Consider the following 25,212-nt stretch of genomic DNA (forward strand, 5'->3'; position numbering starts at 1 on the left):
CGGCAAGATGCCTTCGGGTATTCAAGGACGACAGAGGAAGCGAGTAAAAGAGAAGTTGGTAAAGGATAGGGATAACAGAAAAGAGAGAGCTACCGGAGAATAGAAAAAGACAGGAGAAGCGAGATAGCGGGTGATGAAGGAGAATGGTGAGGAGGTGGTGGAGACTCCGTCCAACAGGCCATGCGGGCGCACTGTCCTAATTACAACGAGGCCTCCTATTTTTTTCGAGCTGAAAGGAGCCGAAGTATTTGCCCGCGGCAACGGAGGCTAGACGATTCCGGTCCGCTCCCAGGACTCGCTTCAGAAACGAAGTGCAAAAGGATCGTCGGCACTTCGCCGTCATCGAGGATCGGGCAAAACGAAAAAAGAACAGCCGCAAGGAAATGGAAGATGAAGAAAGAGAGCGAGAGAGAGAGTAGGATTCTCCGCGGGAACGTCGCAGTTTTCCCAGCCATTCATGGTACCGACCGATTTTTTTGGCCTCTTCTCACGACTCATTCATACCTCGCCGCATGAGATCCGATCGTCGATCCCTACCTGCATCATCAGCGAAGACACCGGCGAATCATCCTTTTCGGCCCTCTGCTATTGGGTCCACCGGTATGTATGCGCCGGACCTTTCGGATTCCACTGTTCGCTGCCGCCTTGTTAACCACCTTTAAATACTTGTCTGCTTTCTGATCATCTCTTTGTAACGGGCCGTATGAATATTTATATCTTCTCTGACAATATTTCAAAACACGCTCGGCTCCTCTGAATCACCGCGCGATTTCACTTTTCTACTTTACTCTTCTTTTCACATTTTCGCGCCTGTTTTCGGTATACGTCTTCTTATTATTAAACGTGTCGGGAATAAAAGAGCGAAAAGATTATTAGCAATCGTCTGCGGTCGAGATGAGTTCAATACCGTAATTTCTCTTATTCCTTTTACTTTCCGCGTCTTTTCAGTTTAAACGATACAACGTTGGAAATCTGTTAAAAAGCTTGAGTTAAATCTGGGCCAACAATTTTTTAAACGATGGAAATAGTTATTTACCGAAATCCAACTCCATCTAACTTTTTCGCTAAATTTAAAACACCGAGCGAATTGAGAACATAACATAATTTTATTTACTTTGACGAAGGAAGAAAACATTGTAAACACTTTCTTGATAAAACAATGAAACTCATATCGTTCCTCGCGCTTCTCCTCTTTCTCTTACGCTTTAACAGAGATGATAGACGCGAAACCTTTTAAAAAAGACTGCAGTGCAATAATCAAAATTGGTACAAGTCACGAAATTCTACAATTACCATAATCCCAGACACCAAGTGTTTCATAATTAATTCCAAAGTTCGTATTCGACTAATGCTGAACAAGCTAGTTTGCTCGAAGCATGATTATGATAAAATTCGATCGTCAGGATCGTTCTCCAACCAAATATACGCAACGATACAGGAAGGAGGACTAACGATCTTAATGGCTAGGCAAAACATTGACACCTTGGCGGCGCTCGGGAAACCACCTGGGCGAGGACATAGAAGGGAAGGCGGGCAGGGATCGTCAAACAGACGGTCAGCACGAGTGAAGTGGAAATCCTTATGAGAAGGTAAGTTGGGAGAGCGATGACAACGAGCTAACAGCATGGGTAAACACGGCGGCTTGGGACAGAGCCGTGCTCGGGACGATGATCATGTACTTACGCGTTTCCTCTCAAACATCGAAGACGTAGACAGCACCGAACGCACAGCGACTCGGCCATTGATCATGGGAAACGACCAGTCGTTCTTGCTCGACTAGCAAATTCAGCAACGGGATCGAGCGACGATCGATACGCACCGCCATGACAAGAAAATCGAAACCGAAGAACGTGTTACAACTTTACAGGAAGCCACGCCAGAAATATGATAATTTCATTTTTGATATTTGTAGTTTCAGAAGGTGAGCTTTCACGACGATTGGATCACGTACCACGTGTGATTATTCAGCTTTCAATCTCGTCTCGGATCTTTCCTGATGAAGGGAATCGGAATGTTCACGAAACGTTGGAACAAAGCGAAACGTACCGACTTCCTTCGTTTAATCGTCGTGAAAGTTTAAAATCTAAAACTTCATTTTTGTTAACTCTGAATTTTGTGTCATTTGACTAAAAAAGAAGTGTTTCAATACGAAATAGTCGAGGAAGGAAAATACCTGATTAGATTCAAAGGTATCAGCTTTTTGGAAATGGGTGATAGGTTCGCGATCTTTTGTAAGAAACGAATAAAGTTACTTTGTCGTTGATGCTAGTTGGACGTAATTAAACAATGTCATTTATATTTTTTAAATATTCAGGAAGCTTCAAAATCAAAGGAAAAGGTATCTAGCTTTAACGTGGAACTGGTTGACGACAAAATGTGACTTATCATTCTTTTCACCTGTGTCCTTAGTTCTTTTATGTCACATTCCTTTTAAGCCTCCAACCTTTTAAGAAGCCTTTTTCCGGTGCTGTAAATACCACGGAACGAAGTGATACCTCTTCATTACTGCTATCACTGGTTTCATTTACTCTTTGATTATTATTCAAAATGTTTCGGAAAGTAACTTTGTCCGATGGACGTGCTCGGTTATTGAATAAAAGTTTTATGGAATGCATCGCAATCATTGTATTTTTGTATTTCGTGTAATAACGCCCTGACAATACATCTGTGTTATTTCTATATCGATTACACCGAATCATTGTGAAGAAATATCGCTTTATAGAAAAAGATAGACATTGTATATTTATTACATGTGTAGGTATAATATTTTAATAAAATATATAATGTCCGAATAATAGAACGTTCGAATAACAAAGATTCTCATTATTCAATTACGAACGTGTAATTCTGGACATGTACAGAGAATAAAAGAAAATTTGAAAAGAGAGAATTGATGTTTTATCGAAAACCGCTAATTGCCAATAACTGTACTTTTGCATTGCTTAATAGCAATTTAATTGATTTCGTGTTTCTGCTTCCTTCGATAAATATTAAAAGGAATTAATTAAAATATAAATTAAAACTTTTATTTTCCACCTGATAAATATAATAAGAATACTGTCAAGAATACTGGAGTTCGCGCCAATAAATTACCATGCATTATAATAAAATATTCGATATTTGGATACACTGAACACTTAAAAAATAAAACATCTCATCATGCTTTCTAATTTATCTCTCAAACGAAGGAAAATACGCAAGAGGATTGGAAAGTATCGCCAAAATGAAATGAAACGCAAGATATACCATGTTGAACTGTCTTTGGTTTAATATGATACAACAGAGCGGACGTTCTAGGGTAGGGGCTCGTGTACATATTACATATTCACATATATAATTATACTTTGCAGCTTCTATATCATCAAATCTGTTTATGTACAACATATACCAAGCGATCAATAATTATTTTACGCAAAATTTTATATCGCCCGTATCGATCACGTAGAATCTGCCCGTGAAACGCATCACCGGAACCTACTCTAATATTCTTCCAATCGTTTGAATCAACGATCATTTCATCCAATTCAATTCCATAGGAAAAATGAGCTTCCTTTTTCCTTCATTTTTTTAACAGACACGTTCCATGTATCTTTACATAAATACACCGCGTCTAATGACAAAAGACGGGAAAAATTTGCCAAAGAAATAGCGTGCGCGCGGTGATTCGACGTGAAATTAAATTCGAATAAAAAGTTGATCGAATTCAAATTCAAAGAGAAATAAAAAGATAGAATCCATATCGGCAATCGGTAGGATTATTTTGCTAATCGACGCTCGAACAGGCTGCGCTGCTGCTTTCTGATCAATACGTGCAATTGCCGAAGTCCTTCCTAGCGTTTACAAATCTGCGACCTCTTTTCTTCTCGAATGTCAAACGCGTCCGATTTTTAAATAGATTCGTATCCTACGATGATTGGAACGATTCTAACTAAAATGGCAGTCTTCCTTATGTAAAAGAGAGAGAGAAATAAAAGAGGAAAATGAAAAAGAAGCTAAAAAAGATGATCGATACCGTCAAAGAATAAGTGACGATCTACTAAATAAAAAATATATAAAATAGCAGTGATAAAATGAAATACGCATTCGAGATCGATTCGTGAGATCGACATTGCCACACACATCGGCCTTTCTCTCCCTCTCTCATATTGTTTTATATCAGCACGCATAAGCGCCTTCTTTTGATACATCCTCTATTTATCTTTCTTCCTTTCCCTCCCCTTCGACGAAATCAGAACTCGGAAAAATCAGTTAGTACAATTCGACGATGATAATAATTAATCATGTGAGCGACGTTCGACGATGCATATCACAGATACGATGATATCGGATTGAAAGTGCGTCTCGTATAACGTGCATCCGCGTACACTTTACAAAATCACACGAACAGTGCGACCAGTCGTGAACTTTCTGCACGCTTTATACTAACTATCTATGGTAAGCTTATAGGCCGCCAATGACATGAAAATTAAATATGAAAGTAAGCGGTCCTTTCTTTTGCGGAACGGAACGCGCTTATCCGTATCCAAGTTTCGGATTGTAAGTACGAAAAGTCTGTGAAGTCTGTGACGTCTTCGAGCAAATGTCGAAGTGATACCTTACGCGACGCTTTCTTCTAGACAGGAAAGTGTATGGAATAAAAAGTGAAAGTGGAATAGTAAAGTTTCAGTAAAAATCGATGGTAGTAAAAATAAACGAATTTTACGAGAGATTAAAATCCTAGTACAGAAGATAAAATGCACTTGAATTACTGATAAAATTATAATACTTTCGAGTCATTGAAGATTACGTTTTGTTCAGCCTACAACAGTCTCGGATAAAAACGGAAGTATCAGGCACTATATATATGTATATATGTATATATGTATATAAAACAAAAAAAAAAAGAAAAGAGAAATAAGGAAAAAAGAATAAAGAAGGAAAAGAAATTTTGTCGTAAAAGCCCAGCCAGTGAACCAATGCCGGATAAAATTGATTTAGAATCAATCGTTGAAAATAAATCATCACAACGGATAAAAAGAGCGGGAGGAACGGACGTTGCGGATCGTATGTATCGTTATGAAATTTTAAATGTTCATACCGTAGAAAAGTACGTCGAGCGAAGGGAGTTGCAGCAGCAGCGCGGCGCGTAACGTAAAATGGCGTCGGCCGCGTCGATGCGTTTCCTTCTTCCCCTAATGATACTATTAAAATTCTACTAATAATATTAATAATAATAATTAATAATAATAATATATATCCTTCTGTATTTTTCCTATACTCTAGGTAATTTTAAGCTCAACTAGATACTTTAAATACAGTTAATCAGACATGTAAAATCTTTACAAAAATAAAATAAATAATCTGAATAAATACGAATATAATAATATTACAGTTAGTCAATAAATTATCATGTAGGATTAAGAGTGGGCGCGGATGGCTCGTCGAGAGATTTGTTTTCTTTCGTCGTCGATGATTCAATCGACGCCGTGCTGTACCTTTTTTCAGGGTTCGCGCGTGATATCACGCGGCATAGCACATACGCAGAAATTTCTCTTACTTCCTTCTCGCACGACACGCATAGTCTAAGTTAAAGCGCGAATACTGTATTTTCTTGTATACTTATGATATAATGCCGTTGCGGCGCACAAGCTCGTTTAGACGGATTCCCTCTGAATCCTTTCCTCTCTCCCTGTCGGCTCAACTTCTTTCACGTCTTGTTCGTTTCTTTTCCCTCAATGAATCCCTGAATGAAAATGACAGTGAAATATTTGTTGGTGCCGCTGCTTTGAAACTTTCGAACACGAACGAAGCAACTCCGTTTTTAAAAGAGAATTATTCGAAAGAGAAAACACATTGATACATTGTCCAAATGGGCAGAATGATCATCGATGATTAGTGCTCAAGGAGAATAAGTTTGCAATTGTATAAACATCTATATTTTAAATGCACGCGGATTAAAAGTGAGATATCATGGAGTAAAATGTGAGTAAAATTGCCGAGTAAAATCAGATAGCGTTTTGTTAAATGACAAGAAAGAAATTTACGTTTAACGGTATAAAATATTAGAATGGATCATTAAGCCGATAAAATGCTAAACTCTATGAGTGATTTTCTAAAAATCGATCGATGCACACGAGTAATTTAAGAGCACAATGTCAGAGCAGCGATACCAAACGTGAAAGAACTGATAAATCAACTTAAGAGTACAACGCTTTGCTCGATGATGGAAATCTCAAGGAACGGTAAGATGTTGCACGGAACTGGTGTCTGTCATCTTCAGCGATCCTCTTCTATATAATAATTATACTTTGGACATGGATTTTCACGCGTAATATATATGACGCGTACTAGGTGTAAGCGCGTACGAAATCGAGTAATATTGACACACGTTCGTGAACTACGGCGGCGAAAGCCAATGGGCTGCTCATCGTACGACTCTCTGTTTCTTGTTGTTCACACTATCTCCTTGGTTGTCTCACTGTGGAATCTCGGTGAGCATCAACGACGGGCGGTGTATGTTATTGACGAGATTCTTGAACGATTTTCGTCGATTCTCTGTCTCAAAGTCATGCTAGTCAACTTGATACAGATACACACGCACACTTTCGCGTTCCGACGATACGGTATATCTGTCGGTTTCACTGTGATGCAGCATTACTAGCTGATCTGTGGCCGACGGATAGGCCGATCGTCGCCATGGAGACACATCTCACTGGAACCGAGAAGAGTAGGTAGCCCCTGGGCCTGCTTGGCAGAGCACGCCTAGGTTTTTCCCCCGTTACCCACTTTCTTCTCCAACCTCATGACGAGAGTTGGCCATCCAGGTTGAACTGTTCCGGTTTCCTGAGATGGGCGAGTCGTCGCCTGGTAGCCCTTCTTCGGCTTCCGCCTTGCCATCCTCAGGACTGCAGACCGCGGAGTAAGTGTTCGAACACTTGCACCACGTATTCTAGCCCGTTCATGTAGTCCCGAAAGATTACCCAGTCGCGTAACATGCGGGACGTCTCTGAAGATGCCAAGCCACGAATATCCGAATTCATGATGTCGCGTGACACGTCTGGCCGTGGAGATAGCTGCCGCTCCACCAATGCCACTTGCAGCTCGCACAGCACCTGCAAATGTATATTTCCTAATGTTACGGTTCGTTCTGATGAACATCGAAGTGCTTTCTATGCGTAGGAGACAAATGTTAATTGGAGCGCGGATGTCCAAAATGATTTATGCTTTTGTAAGAACAATCAGAGAATACTTTACGAATACTTTAAATATTTCATACATTTTTGTATAGTGCATACATTCTATATATTTCTGTATACTTAAACTTTCCGTAAGCGAGACAAATATCCGCAGACTATTAACGGAACGTCTCCTTAGATTTGTAAATGAATAGATAGACGTTTACCAATCTAGTGAACGTATTCCGTATAAATTCAGTGGAATTGATGTTTCGATTCGAACGAGCATAGAAACATTGAAACATGGAATGCAAGCAATGTTATAGCGATATAGCTTAGATCTCTGATAAGTGAGTAATAAATTAATTACTGGTAAAAAACTTGGCTAACAAATGGTCTTGCGTTGTCAGAGTAGCAGAGACAGTCAGCGAGAAGTGCGATAATTTTGGCAGGAAAAATAAAATGCGCGTGGAAAAAATATATATTTTACATTTTGGCGATTTAACTCGTATCAGACTAATAAAGGATTGAACAAATGTTTAAAGAATCGTAGTGTGTAATATTGATCATTAGTATGAATACATAATAATTCATAATCTATGTTGTACAATGTAACAAACGTATCAAAAAATATTCGAGGTATATAATGCTTTGTTCTCTCAATGTTAAATGGCTGGAAAAAGAACCGATAATAAGAAATCAGAGAAATCGAGTGGAAGTTGACTAGACAGAACAGCGATCCAGATTGGTCGAACGGACGATATAGCTATAAACTTTTTCACGAGGTTCGAGTGTTTAGTCGCGCAAGTTTTGCGTCAAACTCGTAAAAGCAAAGTATCTTTTTTATCGCGTTTGCGACAATAGAAGGTAACGTGATTCAGGCTAATAGCATTCAGTGAGATGGTACCATTGTGAAAGCTGTTCAGTAACTTGTTTTTTTTATCGGAAAAAATAAAGGGAACGGGAAATAAGATATCATAATTTAGACTAGCGTTCTCCAAGACAAAGTGTTTCAACGTAAATGTATACTCACCGTTCGCAGTGCAGTTTCGGTGGCCTTAAATTGCTTGCTAAACTGAAGGTTTAGATCTTCTTGATCCCAAACTACCTGTTCTAGACCCACTGCAAACTTTTGCATATATTCATACGTATCGATCAAGGCCGTATCAAGCTGTGAAAACAAGAAATTATTTTTTAATTTAAGTGTATCTCTGAAAAATAATTTGCATTTGAATTGATTCAAGGGAACAGTAAAAATGGACTGATCTTAATATTCAACGAACTTTGTAACTAGCTATTAAAGGTGAACATAAAAGTATTACATAAAGATATATAGATACTACAAGAGACTTTGTTATATTATCTGAAGTTTATTTGGAAAAAATTAATTCCTCCACTGTATATAATTAATACAGTTTATTGGAATAAATCGTGTAAGCTCGTATTTAGAGAAAAATGTGGTTTAGTGCAACTTTTACTTTCAATGCTTTTACGAAAATTTCCTTAAATTCTATACTTAATTACGTCAGTTTTGCTACTCAATCTATGACAAAATTACATAATGTCTAACAATACTTTATTTTTTATTGTTAAAATTATTAAAATATATACTTTTTCTACTTAACACGTGTAAATGAAAAATAATGTATAAAGCTAGGAGATTATATTAGCATAGAATGCATTAGCAGAACCAATTTCACAAAGACGATAAATGTAAATCTACTGCTAGGTCTTTAGGGCATGATGACTTGATTAATTGAATGTTAAATAACAAGTCACTCGAAATTAAACGTTTCGTTAATTACTGTCTTTATTTCTGCTATTCGCATTCTGTTAGTGAAGAAAAAAGAAGTAAACAAGCAGGAAAAAAGAAGAAACTGCTATCTATACATACTTCTAATCTGTCTAGAAATTCTTGCTCCAGCTGTTCTCCTAGTTGCTTGGGAATTTGCTGTTGCCCGGGAAGCCAATCGTAATGACTGTTTTTAAACGATAAGTGTAGATCGGCGAAGTCGATGTTGAACGTTCGTCTAGCCTGTAAAATCACGAAAAAAATTGTACGTGTGATTAAAATGACGTTTGTCTAGAAAAGTGACATATTTTAAAATAATTTTCAAATTACAAAAAGACATTATACATCGAAATGTAGTTGAAAATATCGTACAATCTGAGAGCAGATGATTCGTTATATAAAAATAAATCAAATTCTCTTCAGAATCTTCAACCACAACCCATGTAATAACTAATAATTAAATTTCACCCGTCGTCTTTCCCCGGTAGAAAACGTATAAAAAGTAAAAAAGAAAAAAAGCTTAAAAAATGTTCAAATCTACTCTTCCATAATAAATCGTGTCCGACAGTATTCATTCTACTTACAAAGTCGTCGTACTAGATTTACTAGATCGTAACTACCTCAGCTGCGTTGTTTTGATGCCTTTTTGTACCTTTCAAAAAAAAATTACGCATATTAGCTGAACATTATCTGTTTTCCTTATGAAACAACACGTGACGAATGACATCAAACTTAACTTGCGTAGACGTTATTACTCGTTTATATTCAAAGTTGATAATTTATCGATTAGGAAAAAGGAAAACACACAAAAAGAGCGGAGAATGCAGCATCGACGATAAAAGATCGTACACAGAGCAACAAAGTTCCTAACGAAGAACGTACATTTTTCTTCGTGTTAACTGTTATGCGACGTGCAAATACCCTATATTCGTGCGTCAAAGGTACCAATAATCGGCCATGAAACACCAAATGTCTTTATTGTGAAAGTTAACGCGATCGCGTCGTATCCAAACTGGTTCATATATATGCAAAATTTTCGCACTGCACCTTCATTATGGGAGCAGTATGGTTCAATAACAGGTTAGCGAGTTTAGTCACCGATTAAACAGGGAGCAGCGCCTCGTTCACGAGCACAACCTCTCTCGATATCCCTCGTTCCTGGTACGATGGGAACGTGGACAAGCCATGCTGACGGATGAGTAAGCGTATCGCGAGTCCCCATGCGAACGGTGCACGCGCCCGCCTCGAGCTACGTCGTTCACTTTTTGGGAATACCAAGGTGGCTCAGCTTGTGTAAAAGCTAGATCGTTACCAAGAAATTACTTGGAAGCTCAGGCGCCAGGCTAGTCCCGCTAATTGCGTTACCCAAGTACAGGTTCCATCGGTCTGAACGTTATGAATCACGAACCATGCGAACGAGTATGTACTTACAGAGTCGAGTAACGAGCTGAAAGGAAGGGAGAAGCCCTCGCGCGTATCGTGTCACGACTTCGGGATGCTCCATTACAGCCTACGTTCCGCGAAACTTTAAGCGCCGCGTACCCAATATAAAAGGATCTAACGCGATCACAAGGTCGCATCGGCACGCGTCCAAACGCTTCGTTTCGCGCGAAAATTCTCGTTTCATGGTACAGTACGGTTACCGGTCAATTACTCGGAATTAAAATCGCCCGGAATTTTTAACATTTTTTAGTTGTTCAGTTCTTGAGTAAAATTTGGATACGTGAACGAATGGCTAATAATAACGTTTGTTAATCACTCGGGTATTATATATATACATATTATATTAGATTGTTGAGAAAATTCAGAGCAGATGAATATACTCTGATATAGTGTCTAATTATTAGTAATTGCTATTGTAACCAAAAAGGTGAAATATGTGCAGCTGTGATCCTAATTCAATGGCCAAGGATCGTAGGACTCGTTCGATGACCCAGCCGCGATTGTGCAAGGAAGTTGACTTTAGCCAAAGGAAGTCGAAACTGCGATAGAAAAGTAATCCGATATTTTGATCGATGTAACAACATTGACGTTCACATAGGCAACTGGATATCAATGTTTGTATCGATTCACTCGAATTTTGTAAGACGAGACGCTGGTAGCAGATTTGACGCGGTGGAAGATTTGAAAAATGCTTCTAATCTATGTAGAGATATTTCATTAATTATATGCTGATATTGAATGTTAATATTTCTCTTCTGTAAATGACAGGAATTTTCATTCGTTGCCTTCGTATTTTATTTCTATAATCTTGAAACATAGTGAAACGTAAATTGTAAATACGATAATCTCGTAATGGTTTCATTGAGAGTTTCGACTTTGGCATACCATTGTATCATGGTAAATAATCAAACCCGTCGATTGAATCACTTAGTGATTACATTATAAATGCTTTCACGTTGAAACTACTATTTTAAATAGATTTAAAAAAATCGATCTGTCTCAAGCTGAAATAAGCACTTATTGTATCATCGAATGTGTCTTCGACCTCGCATCTCGGACCAGCTGGCCCGCACAAAGATAACGTAGTTATCCAGGCTCTTATCTGGCCCAGGAATGGAAATAATCATCATGCGATACTACTCTCACGAGCTGCAGACTGCGATAATACTTTGACAAGCAAACAACTAGAGAACTATGCGGCAACCTGAGAACTATGCGGTTGCCAGGAATAATTTCGATAAATTGTTTATTAATAAAACGAACCATCAGTTAGTAAATCGGAGGTTAATCAGCCAATAAGAAGTAAGAGGTAAATCGAAATGTAAGTCGAATTCTATATTCGCAACTTGCAGAATTTGAAAAATATATGGATTGAAAGAAATGTCGGGCTGAAAATCCTAGTAGTATAAATCAACATTTTGGGAATTTAAATTTCCTCGTGTAAATACTTCGACTGTTAAAATTAAATTTAAAAACAATTAAATTGTAATTTCGTTCTTCGCCAAGATACTTTCTCGAGAAACTTAATGAATTTTTAGAATAACGGACGCAGAACACTACCTGATGAAAGGTAGCAGAGCACTGACTTACACCACTACGATTGTGACCCTGCAAATATCTTGAAACGTACAGTGGTTCATGACAGTATTTGATCAATGACCACAGAAATGTTAACATTAAGCGTGTCATGTAGAATATTTTGAAATTTTATTAACGCTGTAACACACTAATGAAGTTTCAAAATGTTTCATATATAACACATATACCTGATACATTCATAGAAGATGTTCGCGAGCCACTGTACCTAAAATGTAAATTTGAAGTGTATGGCGGAAAGGCAAAAACAGGAATAGAAAACGGCAGAAAATCGAAAGATGAAACGAACTACTCGATGAGTGGAATCCTCGCACAACAGTGTGAGCCTGTCGTATTTAAAGCTAGTCGTTCTCTTCGATCGGTAATCGATCCCTTTCCACGCCCAAATCATTACGAAACCCTTCGAGAGGACACAGATACCTTTCAAAATAGAGACTTTGTATTGGGAACATTAAACACGATGATTAAAACCGAGCGGTCATTGATTGCGTCACGAACTATTATTATCACCAAGCGTGTATAACATTGACTGTCCAGGGAACCCTTCAATACGCGGAGGGGCTTCATGAACAGGCATCGAAATGGGTAATTAAATAATTTTATGATTATTTTACGCGAACAGTTCCCGCGTATAACGAACGGTATAATAAATACGCGTTAAAACGTATTCTTACAAGTTCATTTCTGAATTGATCTTACAGCCTTTCCGCTTCATTCCGAATTGAAGTGTTCAAATGATCTACTGGAATTCCATCGGCACGTTTTATGGCTTATTTCTGCCGATGCTCGTTAGTTAACCACGAGTCTCTCATTTTTATTATATTTTCATGATTGTGATCGAACAAAGTGTCTCTACTTAATTGAGAATTAAACGCTCTGGCAAATTTAAACCAAAAGCCGAAACATATACCTGTATCGCTCTAATCCTATGATTATCTGCAACGAACAGTTGACGCTTCATGAAATTTGCAGAAACTTTTCTGATTGTTGCTAGTCATACGTATTTCAATCGCTTTAAGGTCTAAACAGTGAACTGCCATTTTCAATTATTGATCCCTTCTCTATACTAATTGATGTTAACTATTATTTTTATTATTAATATCTACTAACTGTATATGATTATTTGAGATAAGATCAGAGCCCAAAATTGGACTAAAGAGTTTCGTTCGATATTTTATAAATTTGCGATAATTCAACTGTGTCGAAATACTTATAGTCAACAGTATACACAGCTGCGAGCCACAGGAACTAGAGAAGTTATAAAAAAAAGGTGGTGTTTTATTGATTTCGAAACCGAACGGATCGCGAATATCCGCAGGTCAGGTGAAATGCGTGGGTTTCTCGTATTGTTGCTTGTTGGAAGGCGGTCACGAAATGGTTTTAGCGAGCGAACGAATAGGAAAGGGAGAAGAAACAACGAAGAATGAAAGGAATTGTCGCTAACAACCACTGGCGGCGAGCAAATCTGAGACGCGGGTCTTTTGTGCCTCGTAAAAGTCTCCTCGGCCACACCGAGGCACGAATAATCGTAAAACCGGGCTGAAAACTGACAGGAAGTAGGCTGGCGAGAGTAGGTATGGTCTCTGTGGTACTCCCGAGGACCCGTCAAAATCAATTAGCCTCTCAGTCTTTCTTCTAGCGCGGCTTCACCGCTCCACCGCTTATTAGAAGTTATAAAATTTCGGTGCGACGGCCTCGAACCGATCGAATGGCTCGCTCCGTGCTCGCGACTCCACGAGACACAAAGGGAATGCTTCACGCGAATGGAAATCTTTTCAATTTCAAACTTTCCCGCTCGATTAATTCTACTTTCGTTTCAGAATATTTCTAGATCTACGAATTTTTAGGAATTTTCTGGGAAAAGAACTCGTAAGACGAACTGGTGAATCGAATAAATTCTCTTGGAAGTTCTGAGTCTAGTTTTTTCATTCTGTCTACGATCCTCGCGAATTTTGATATTCCAATCTTGCTCTCGTTTTAGCAAACGAGAAGTATCTTTAATGCTTCAAGAAAACGTTTAATTCGAAGTCGCGCATACCAATAAGACTTGTTTCATATTTTGTTCAAACCGAAGATATTTTTAACCTTAGGTAAAAGTATAATTATGTCGAAAACGACTGAAAGAACGTGGCGGAGTTCGTATTGGTTACGTTCGAATTGATAATTATTATGCTACAGATCTTTATGCATTTATGGGACATATGAACGTGCAAAGATAATAAAAAAACACTCAAAGTACGATACTCGCAGTAATATTTTGTAGGTAAAACGATTCTCTACCTACATATTTGAAAAATATGTCAGCATTAAATGAAACCGTACGGATCGACATCCAGCCAACCGAGTAGCAGAAAATACGTGTCGTAGTGCGTACTGAATGTATCGAGGTGAGTAAATGCACTGGCGGGTTGTATATCCGGTCTGCGCTTTAGTATGCAGGCAGAGTGCCGGTGTGGTGTATAGATGCCCCATCCTTGGCGGGGAGGGGCAGCTTCCGATTCTGATTTATTGGAATCCTCCGCTTCCGATATTTTATCCGATTCCTTCACGTACCGACGCGCATATACGCGACTCGTAGACGTCGGACTTCCTATCTACGAAGAACAGAATATCGGATATGTAATCACCCATACTTGCTCACGAACGTCTTACAAGGACGTGTCACACAAATCTATGTTTACCCGAAAGCATGGTTTTTCGCTTGTTAATTGTCCCCATTAATAGATATTCGACGCGATAAAAAGCGAAATAATTATGATAAAATTACTTATGATAAAATAATATGATAATAATTAAAACGACTTGTGATGAAATAATTAAAAATACAAACAGTTGGAAGCGTGCAATCGAATAGCAAGAAATCTCCTATACTACTTAAAATAGCCAGCGGTTCACCTAAACCTAATACGCGACTATTTCTAATATTTTTAAGCGTGATAAATTTTAACGAAAGTCACTTGTATCGATTAAAATATCTGATACAAATACGTAGCAAGGTTCGCGCACAAAGGATTCGCGGATCGAAACTGTATCGCAAAACACGCCACGTGCATGCGAGAGCGATCAGTCTCACGAACTTCCTTGCTTCTCGGTATCCCTTGCTAATCTACCTTTTCCCTACGCTCTACCGAGTGTCTGTCGACGTTTAAACGATAACGAGGTGGACGGTGACGTCACTGGACCACCAGACAGTACGTCGCCTAGAATCGGTATCAGCACGAGCGTCCTTAGAGGCCTCCTGCCGAAGCTTCGGTTGGATCTGAGAAAGTTGGATAAATGTCGAGGAGAACGACGATAATTCTGTCTTGGTAGAACACGTTTCTACCTAAATGGCGCAACCTGCTGTTCAAAGCCGTTCGTTTTCCCAAGAAGGGCCAGAATAAGACAGAGAACGAAGGAGGGGGAGGAGGAGAAGAAGGAGAAAGAGAAAGATCGTTAGCGAACCAAACGATATCGGATTATGCGCTGACTTAGAAAACATCGGTATCGAGTATCGCGGAACGATGATGTAACGGTGACTTTGGTGGAGCCACAGGGCGGAACGAGCCCTATACGTACGAAGAGACACACAAATACCCTTTATGGTCGCACGCGATGAATGCTAATTCTCGCTGTCGTACACTCGCCTCGCGTAGGCAAATATTAGCGGCATAAGCATAGGAATCGAACCTTTCGTCGTTTAGTAATGGACATTCGGCACCAATCGCACGTTGAATGTCCCTCCAGCTGTATTATAAAACTCGCATTACATTATAGATTTATAGTTTTGCTGCCAGTGACTTACCAGTGATTATCATTTCGTTCGACGCACTAACAATCTCGCTAAGTATCTATTAGAAGTAATAGTTTGAGTACGCGATGTAATCGATATTTTAATTCACGCCACAGTCGCTCAGTGTATGATATGAAGAAACAGGAAGCGCATGTAGAATGGTCAAGGATGAGTCAGGTGAGTCTAAGAATTTGGCGGGCGCGTAAGGACGCGCAGTTATAGAGACCCGGAATCGTGTCGACACGTGTGCACGATGTATAACTAGGGGGACGAGCTTAATCTATCCTAAAAAACGAGAGTAAAGTTTCGCGTGTGTAACCGTACCTTCGATCCTGCGGTTTCCACGTCTCTTCTTTCGGATCGTTTCAGAAGAGAAACCTTGAGCAACGAGAGGCCGAACCCGGTCCGTGATTTATTGTCCTTGGTTAGAGATAATAAGGCACGATCGGGCTGGGAAGATTCTTTCGAAACGAAGGATCTCCGTGCGCGGTCGCACGAATCTATTTTTTTCCCCCAAAGATCGCTTACATGTTTGATGATATACGCAAAAAAACGTGGCCGAGAGCTACCTGCCGGTACACAATACAGTGACAAACAGCGACAATGATCGTTATATCGGATATGCGACTGAAATCGAACAGTTTTTCTCCCGTTCGAACAATTTTATTTCCGGCGATTATAACTCTGTATTTCCAATGTGCAATTACGAGTAATAAAAATTACGCGTAATACTGGCAATAAGAGAAACGGGGTAATTTTATCCTGACCACTTTCCAATCCATCCCGCAAGAAAACCAATGTTTCAATGTTCGAATACACGGCGGAATCGACGACTGTCACCGTCTAATTACGTAACAAGAGCAGGCTATTTTTTAAAATAACGACTTGGTGATTAAAATTTGGCGAGAATATAAGCAAGTGAACAGCGAAAAGAATTACATATTTCATCGAAATCGTTTATCTGATAGTTGCAAGATTAAAATAAGAGAGAGTTTGCATTTCCACTTTGCCAAACAAGCATCGTTTATATATTTAGTAATTATATTTTTTCTACTTTCAAGTCGATGAATTAAGAATAAGGAAAACGTAATCAACAAATATAGATGATAACTAAGATAGCAAAGAATCATGCTAGAAGAATATAATTCTTGAGCAAATTCGAGAATAATATTCTCCAAAGAGTTAAAATAGATCGTTAACGATAAAACAATTTATAGAATATTAGAGAATAAATTATCCTCGAGTTATTTCTAAGATTTCGTTTTCATTTACAACTATGGCACGCTCCACTTTCATTTTCTCCGTATATGTATTATATGGTTTAATGTATTTGCTTTTCCTCAGATGATAGACATTTTATAATGCTAAAATTCACTAGTATAAAGCATTTACGAAGGAAAACAAAGCGGCGTAATATCAAATTCGAAAGCATATTCTCGAGCGGCTACAAAAGACGATTCGTAAGTCCGAGATCTCTTTCGAAGGTCTGTGCGACTCTACGATCAACGTCCGTACGACCGGAAGTACTGCCATAACTGCCTTCCGCTCGATGTCCCCTTTCCCCGTCCGATCCTCACCAGAAGTCACGTCAGTAATTATTGAACCATTGATGAACTTAATCTTCGTCTCTGATCGGCGATACCGCGCGCGAGTTGGATCGCACCGAAGATATCCCGAAAAATATTCGAGGCATTTCGAAAATGTTTCTCCAAGGGGAACGACGACGAGTATACACACGCGCGCGCGCGCTAAACGAAAGAGAAAAGAGGAAGATGAACGTGCAATCTGTACTCACGTAATCATCACGAAAAAGTTCCGCGTGCATCAGTGCTGTTTTCGCTTGAAGGACAACTTGTTGCAGAAGCTGCGAGTCTGTAAGCTGCACCACGTCCAAATCACCGGTAAAATCTTCGGCAGCGAGGCCACAAGGATTCACCCATTTCGGGGGAGAGTTATGTCGTCTACCCTCGAGGGTCATCGTCGGAGCGCTGTGCACCGAGACCACGAGCAGGGTCAGCAAAAGACTACCTAACCCTGAAAGTGAAATTGAACAACGAAATGATTACATGATCAACGCGATACAAGATTTCTATGAAATAACTATTTTATCGGCCGCTTTTCAGCGATATATTTTGATCGGTAAAGAAAGTAATTATCCAACTGTGGTCTTAGAATTGGTTTAAAGGATTACCTAGTAGCAAGTTAAATGTTGAGACTTTTATACGTCTTCGACACGAAGTACATCAGAATCGAATAGAATGAAAACGTCGAAAAAGCAGTTGGGTTAATTTCGTTGGTATCGGTGGCTTATTTCGGTTTTATAGGTCTTATTTCCAATTCATGGATAACTGCCGCGGTACGTTATTAACGGAATTGTCCATGTATTAAGAAGATAAGAACCAGCTCACTGGTTGGTAGTAATCAACGATTTGACGTGAGACTCTTGGGGAGGATGCCCTCGAGAGAAATCATCCTGGAGCTTCCGGCTTGTTTCTTCTACCTTCCCCCCACCCTTCGATGCTGTCTTCGTCGATAGTAAGCGCCTAAATGGTAGATTTCGATCGAGGCCGTCTTATGATCATCCGGCAGTTTCGGGATCACCGCTCGTCGAATTACATCCACGCGAATTCGTCGTCGCATTATTTCACGAGTTACGACCCTTGATGAGGGGCCTGGGATCACGTGCACCGCTACGACGACAAACCATCAGCAGTCGCGTACGCATTCGGAGGATGTATAACCACCGCAGTCTACCGCGTACGAGTTCTCTTCCTTCGTTTAAATATCGTCGTCTTTCTTTCCCGACGCTGACGAGTATGCACGCTTCAAGCGAATACCTTTATATTTGATTTGTAACGCTAGAATCGTTCCGATATCCGCGTATAAACGCCGTCGATCTGTCTAAACAGCGTTATTTGCCAACGAAGTATCAAAGTCCGGTCAACCGTGATACATTAAAATACACCGATCAAATATTATGATAGATCGCCGAGAATATCAACGCAGAGGATTTTTGTCGTTTGTCAAGTTCAACCGTTTCGCTCGATGTTCTATCATTTGCAGTTTCAATTTGTCGCTCGCTCGTTACCTGCCAATTAGCACGATTTCGATGCATCACCGATGCGATTACTTTTCATTCGCGGCGATATTCGCGAATACGCTAAAGACTAGCCGCGAATGAATTGGAAAAACTATCGGCCGGTGTGTAACGGTCGTATCAAGGACTAGAAAATGTAGGTATGTTGTGCGATCGTACGGGCGCTAACGAATTTAATTTTAATGTGCAGCTACGCGTGATGCAACGCGCATGACGGACGCGTTCTCGAGTCGCAAGGAGAAAAATAAGCGGACGAAGAAAGAGAAAGAAGGATACAGCGAAAAGGAGGGAACGAGGAGGAGGGCAGGGAGACACCTCGGACACTTAACGCATATTAATAAGCGGCTCTTAAGTGCGTTTCGCGTCTTAGTGAGAGAGTAATTTGCCGCGGGGAAGTTTGCGCCCTGAAGTAACCATGAAATCCGTGTCGTCGTGTGCACCGTGTCTAACGGTGATATCCTTTCTTCCTACTACATACCTAACATAATCCTCGAATCTCCTTTCGGATGTTAAAAGCCTCGATTCACGTGAACAACGACGGACTCATTCTCGATAATTCGATGGACAGATACGTGTAACAAGAAATTAGAAGACACACGTGTTAACTCTAATCGGACAGATTGGATTGGAATTCTCTGGAAGATAGATACATAGGTCACAAATCACGTATTCGCAGACTGTAGCAAGTTTCGATGGAAATCACGTGAATTTGTTTATACGTGCAGTTACACCGAACTCGATGATAAACACACGCGCATGTTTTTCAGACAATTTCTTTCTGCGTTATGATGCATTTTGAATTGCGACGTATTTTGAATTACGCCGTTATACGAATGCAATACGGCGGAAAACGCCACGCGCGAATGTTTTTACGCGTTTCGGTGAATTTCAGCGGTAAAACAGCCTCGAAACAGTCAAGTCAGCAGAACAGCGATTAAGACGGTTAAACGGCGCAATTAGGATCTTTGCAGCAGCGTGGAAACGATATCGTCGAGTCTACAATTTTCAGTTAAAACATGCCGAAAGAAATGTGTACATACTTTGGAAAAAGAGTCTGTTGAATAATGCGGCAAGTATTTTTACCGTACAGAAGTTCCCATCGTAGAGGTAAATGATCTCAGCGTCTACGATTATATTTCCTTACTTGTCGTTCGTATACGCATCGTGTACTTTCTCCAGTTTCTTTAATTGCGCCGCGTTTTTACACCGCTGAAAGTTAATTGCCATACGATATGTCCTCCGTGCCGGCCAAATTTGTCCGGAAAGGGAATTACGATGATATGTGCTGTTTCGAGCAAGATCGCATTCTTAAGCCGTAAGAAACTCAAAGAGCCACCTGTGGCTCGTAACGTGCAACCTTGCCAGCTGGAATGCATCATCCGATATGCTTCGTTCACAAACTCAGTATGTACAATGTACATATCTCGGCTATCTCGGAGATAAATATTATTTGTTTCTTATGTAGGCAACCAAAAATTAGTGCAAGTTAACGTTTCATAAGGAATAATTTCCTTTGTAATTTTTTAAAATCAATTTACGTTATTAAATTCGTTAATTTAAATACGTTAAATAAGAAAGAATTTCAATGATTTGATCCATATCTTTTTTGTTGCTATTTCTTCCTTCATCTAGATCCTACAATTTAATGAAACTTTGAAAATATCAAAGTATCTTATAACAATATGACAAAATCTTTATTTCAAATTATAGAAATTCGTTTTGTAAGCTCGATTAGCATGACAGACTTGAGTTTATAATCCTAATACAGCTTTTGTAATTTAACGAGACACGAATTTACTTCATTTACGTTTTTTCGATAACGTTGCATTTACGTAACTTTTACATATTATTTCACTACTTGCTTCTTAATGAGTTAAATGAAGCTTTCAAACGAGCTTCTAGACGAGTGACAAATGAACCGGTCTAGTGTTCTTCATCGAATCGCGCGATTTACCGCGGATATTCGGCAGACGGTCATCTAACGGTCGACGTTCGCATCTTTTGTACTTTCGCCCCGTGTGGCCTGGACGATGTAGACGGTACAGCTAGGACCTACCTCAACGACGACGCTCGGCGACGGCGTTCCAACGAAATTCCTGAGAACCCGCGGTTGCGTGGAAAAAAGTAAGGCGCGCAAAGCCGGTGGACACCGGTGCAAGCGCATCTCTGCTGTTGGTCGGCAAGAAGATGGTGAAAAATGCGGTAATGACGCACTGTCCTCGCATTGCTCGCGACAATTATACCCCATTACGCCCGTCCCGCCACCCCCTTATCAACCTGATCGTGTTCGTGCCCGGACCGAAGCGCGTTGCGGTAGGTCGCGATGCGCGCCAAGTGTACCTATACGTTCGCCGATTTATTACACGCCCTTTTCCGACTATTCTTGTTCCTTGTTCGCCATTTCTCACTTCAACGTACTTTGACACCGAAAAAATTTCGAAATCAGGGTTGATCACTTGGTCCTGATCGATAGAATCTTGTTCCATACACGCTGAATACCTTCAACTCTTATTTTAGTCGAACGTAACCTTCTAGTCGACGAAGATGAAGTAACTCGTACATTGAAAATGTCTCTACGTTTTTTCAAATGAACTCTTTACGTGGTAAGAAATCGTTCTGTCTTTAGTCTTGGTATGATAGGTATTCGTTTCAGGAATATTATCAAATACGGTAAAATCTTGCTTCTCCAAACTGATATACGTAATAGACGTTGTTCGGATAATCGAACGTAACTTCTTACGAGAGTTTGAGAATAAATTTCATAGTTTCATTATGCAAATACACGATTAAATAAATTTCAAAATGAAGGAAAAATAATCTTTGCAAAACTTTCCTCTACTTCTCGATTTATGGAATTAATCAGGCTGATTTATAAACGATTCGATTATTGGTATGAACAGAAATAAAAGCTTCTAAAGGGAAGTGTAAAAATTTCTTTCAGTTTGTGTTCTAATTTTCCCGTTTTCCTTGTAATTCTCAAGTTTTCTATTAACTAACGATTTAGATTAATCAGCCTTTCGATAATCGAGGTTCTACCGTAATGTATATACTATCGACAAGGATTTTACCATTTAGTCATTAAATTTGTCATTTCTCGTGTAATAATATCTGTGCTCAAAAAATATACCGGTTAACGAGTGGAATTGCGTACAGAATGGCGCATTATTCAATCTCGGATAGCTTTAGGGAACTGTTGCACGAAACACGGCAGCAACATGACGCATGAAAATTTTACGAACCGGCGCGCGGCATCAGTCAGGACTCTCCGTAGACTCGCGAGTGTTCAACAGGTGGGTGTGTCGAGCGCGTACGTCGCTCTTCGAATCGATGTCACATTTCTCACCGATTTCGCATCAAATTTGTCATCATGCTTAGTTATATCGCGCTCCATTCTACGTAATACATCGTTACAGAACAGTTGTAAATGGAAAAGAATACAATCAATATATGCAATCGGATGAATTTCGAAGGAAACAACGAGCAAAGAAGAATCGATAAGAAGGACCGTTACAAGGAGAATGACTAATGCGTTCATCGACTTGTTCAATAGTGACGTCAAACCGCGAGAGAGAATGTCAGTAGGGACAAAGGATCAAGAAAAGAAGAAAACATTATATGATCACGTTTACGTGGTAACTGCTACGTTAAAGTTTCAGAACGCGTGTATTATCTCCCACTTTTATGATACATCTCAAAAGTCGAATTCTGTGACGCGTATCGATATCACATTAACTGTCGTTAATGTCGAGTCGAAGCACATTGCAACAGGTGATTCTTGTACGAACAGAATCTCCTGCAACAGTCTTTACTCCGTATTACAGTCAACTTGGAGAATATCGGAAATAGTAAGAACAAGGTACGTTTGTGTTCGTTTTATCATGGTGAACGCGTCCTGTTAGCGTTGAATGGATAAAAGTAAAAGCGTCGAATGAACGAAGAAGATTTCAGACCCCGGGAAAGATGCTGAACGATCATTACGTAAGAAAGTATTGATTTAACGTGAGTCAGCGTCAGGTGTGTTGATGTACATTGCACATTGAACGGACAGAGACATAGAGCGTTAATAAATGACACCTATATAACAATATATGTTTTTTTGCCAACTGTTATTTGTTGTACGTTGACTAGTGTCTACGAGGTGCAATTCAATAGATGACAGATAAAAAAATATATGTAAATTCAGTCGATACTAGGCTCATAAGTCCGCTAGTAGTCAGTTATTAGCTGATTCACTTCATAAAGCAATTAACCGATTTATTTCAATAAATATCAAAGGATAGAGTTTCTAGTGTTATTCTTGAGATAACTGATTAAAGAGCGAAAGAAAAGTTAAAAATATCGTATCAATTACACGTATGATGAGTAAACTGATTTATCTGTTAAGGACGACGACCGCTATACGAGCTGTTAGAGTTATTAATGTAAGAAATATGTAAATTAGTTGTAGAAATGAACGGAGAATATCTCAAAGTGTACAGATTTAGAGTACACGTTGTAGCTGGAAAAAGGACGCAATCTTTACTTTGACAACAAACATTCGGTCAAGATAAAAAAAAAAAAGAATAGTCTAGTTTAGAGCATAAAGTAGAATTTCTGGACTAATTGCTTGATATTCGCTTTTTGACAGTGACCACAAATTTTGTCAGAAATGATTTAAAATATCGCAGTGAGACATTTCTTGACGAATTAGTTACGAATATCTGGTGAAAATTCTTCCTTTGCTTCCCTGCCATAAAATGAAGCGTACGTCGGGATTTTCGTCAATGTCAAATCGTTGTACAAAAATTATTCAGGACCAAAGTTGCTATCTGTCTAAACAGATCGCCTTAAACATTGCGCGTGAATAAAATAGAAAAGAATCGTGCTTGTAAAAAACATTAGTGCTCGAAGTTGCATTTCGACGAGACAGATACGTTAGTTTCGATAAATTTTTAGATCAATATAACACATCGAGTTGCCAATTATGCAGAGAAGAAAGAAAAACATAGAGAAAGAACAGTTACCGCGCACATTTTCTTGGCAATCGTTGGTATCGAAACATCATCGTGTTCAGTAGTAAGTAGTTGGACTTACTCAGCCACGTGGTCGCAGTGACGGATGCGTTGTATCTCGATCGTATCCCTCGATCGTCGTAAAAAGCAGGTACAGGGCACGAATCACACGATAAGTGTCTCTTCTTTTCATCGTTTCTTTTTATTCTCGGAGCGACATCCGCTGCGTAACATGGATTCTTATCCAAAATAGGTTTGTACCATTTAGTGGACATTGTCATGTTGTTGGACGCAGTAGTGTTGTTTAGACCGTTCGACGAGGTACGATGGTCAAGAACTCTGTGCGATGTGGTCCTTTGGTCACGAACTAGAATGGCCTCCATTGTCATTTGTCGATCGTAAGCGATCGTCGTATCCTCCTCAACTGTCATATTCGCATAGCACTTGATCACTCTCGTCGCACGCAGGCACTCGCGGTGGCGCGTGGCAGCCAAGGAGCAAGCGAGACGTATCTATCCTCGCGTGTCGCAGCACCGATGTATACCGTACTGGCTGCGTGAAGGCGCGGGTCAGTGGTACCCTGTCATCGAGCGTGTATTTACGTAGTTGACAGATACGAGTCGCATGGAGAATGCACTGTTATTATAATAGATAGCGTCTGTTTTCTACGATGCGGTATCGTTGAGAAAGCAAATAACGAGTTGTTAGAAGACAGGACCTTGATTTAGCCCACGCTCTTGACTAAATCATAGGAGTTGCCGATGGTTCGGGTTATCGGGTGGAACGTGTGATCACACTTGAAAAACTGTCCGCACAGAATCACAAGCCGTTTGGCACTGGTCCCGACACACGCGATGCACTGATTCTTATACGAGGGGGGAAGGGGGTTACGAGAGCTGTCTCAGAAGATGGTAGGAGGAGGGGAGCGGTAGGTGCTTAAGAATGTGGCGGGGAGGTTCGCGTGGAAAGGAAAAAAGAATCAGCGGCTCGGTACACCGTTAAGGGTGGTCCGTGCGGTAGCGGTGGTAACAGCGGAGATGCTTTCTTTTCTTTCGTTTAGCGTCCCTATTCTCGGTTTTTCCCAGTTGCCTCTTGTTCGTGGGTGATTATCCCTTTCACCGGCTGTCTTCGTTTGATCTCGAGTCTCGGAGATCTTCTTGGATGTTCTTAACCCTCTTTTTGGCGATACCTTCTTAGTTGCACGCCAGTGGGGTAAGGTCGTACCATACCGAATGTCAGGAGGTGACTGAGGTCTTCGTTGCCCTCGTCTGGCTGACTGTATCGAGTGTATCACCTCTCGCCTCTGTCCGAGTTAACCACGGCGCAGAGAAGGTAGGTAGGTAGGTAGGTATAGAAACAGAGAAGGA

General features: G+C 39.9%; 2 protein-coding genes across 2 annotated transcripts in view; one reads left to right on the forward strand and one right to left on the reverse strand.

The window, feature by feature from the left end:
• The window catches only part of LOC117159026 (A-type potassium channel modulatory protein KCNIP1), a 434,143-nt gene that overhangs the window by 158,762 nt on the left and 250,169 nt on the right, over window positions 1-25,212 (forward strand). The gene's annotated exons all lie outside the window — the stretch shown is intronic.
• LOC117159051 (uncharacterized) lies at window positions 3,244-25,098 on the reverse strand. The gene is made up of 5 exons (XM_033338551.2): window positions 23,928-25,098; window positions 17,553-17,791; window positions 9,049-9,189; window positions 8,188-8,325; window positions 3,244-7,091 (listed from the first exon to the last, which is right to left on the reverse strand). Exons 1-5 carry the CDS (start codon window positions 24,274-24,276, stop codon window positions 6,879-6,881), a joined length of 1,080 nt encoding a protein of 359 aa, XP_033194442.1. The 5' UTR covers window positions 24,277-25,098; the 3' UTR covers window positions 3,244-6,878.

Source organism: Bombus vancouverensis, chromosome 7, assembly GCF_051014615.1.
Source record: "Bombus vancouverensis nearcticus chromosome 7, iyBomVanc1_principal, whole genome shotgun sequence".
Classification (NCBI taxonomy): Eukaryota; Metazoa; Arthropoda; class Insecta; order Hymenoptera; family Apidae; genus Bombus; species Bombus vancouverensis.

What these genes read in the sequence shown, in the direction of transcription:
- LOC117159051 (XM_033338551.2), bottom strand. Translation starts at nt 24,276, where the DNA reads ATGACAGTTGAGGAGGATACGACGATCGCTTACGATCGACAAATGACA. An exon ending in AATTTCTAGACAGATTAGAA is followed by an intron (nt 8,326 to 9,048) that starts GTATGTATAGAT and finishes TTGTTTTCACAG; the next exon opens with CTTGATACGGCCTTGATCGA. An exon ending in CCGAAACTGCACTGCGAACG is followed by an intron (nt 7,092 to 8,187) that starts GTGAGTATACAT and finishes ATACATTTGCAG; the next exon opens with GTGCTGTGCGAGCTGCAAGT.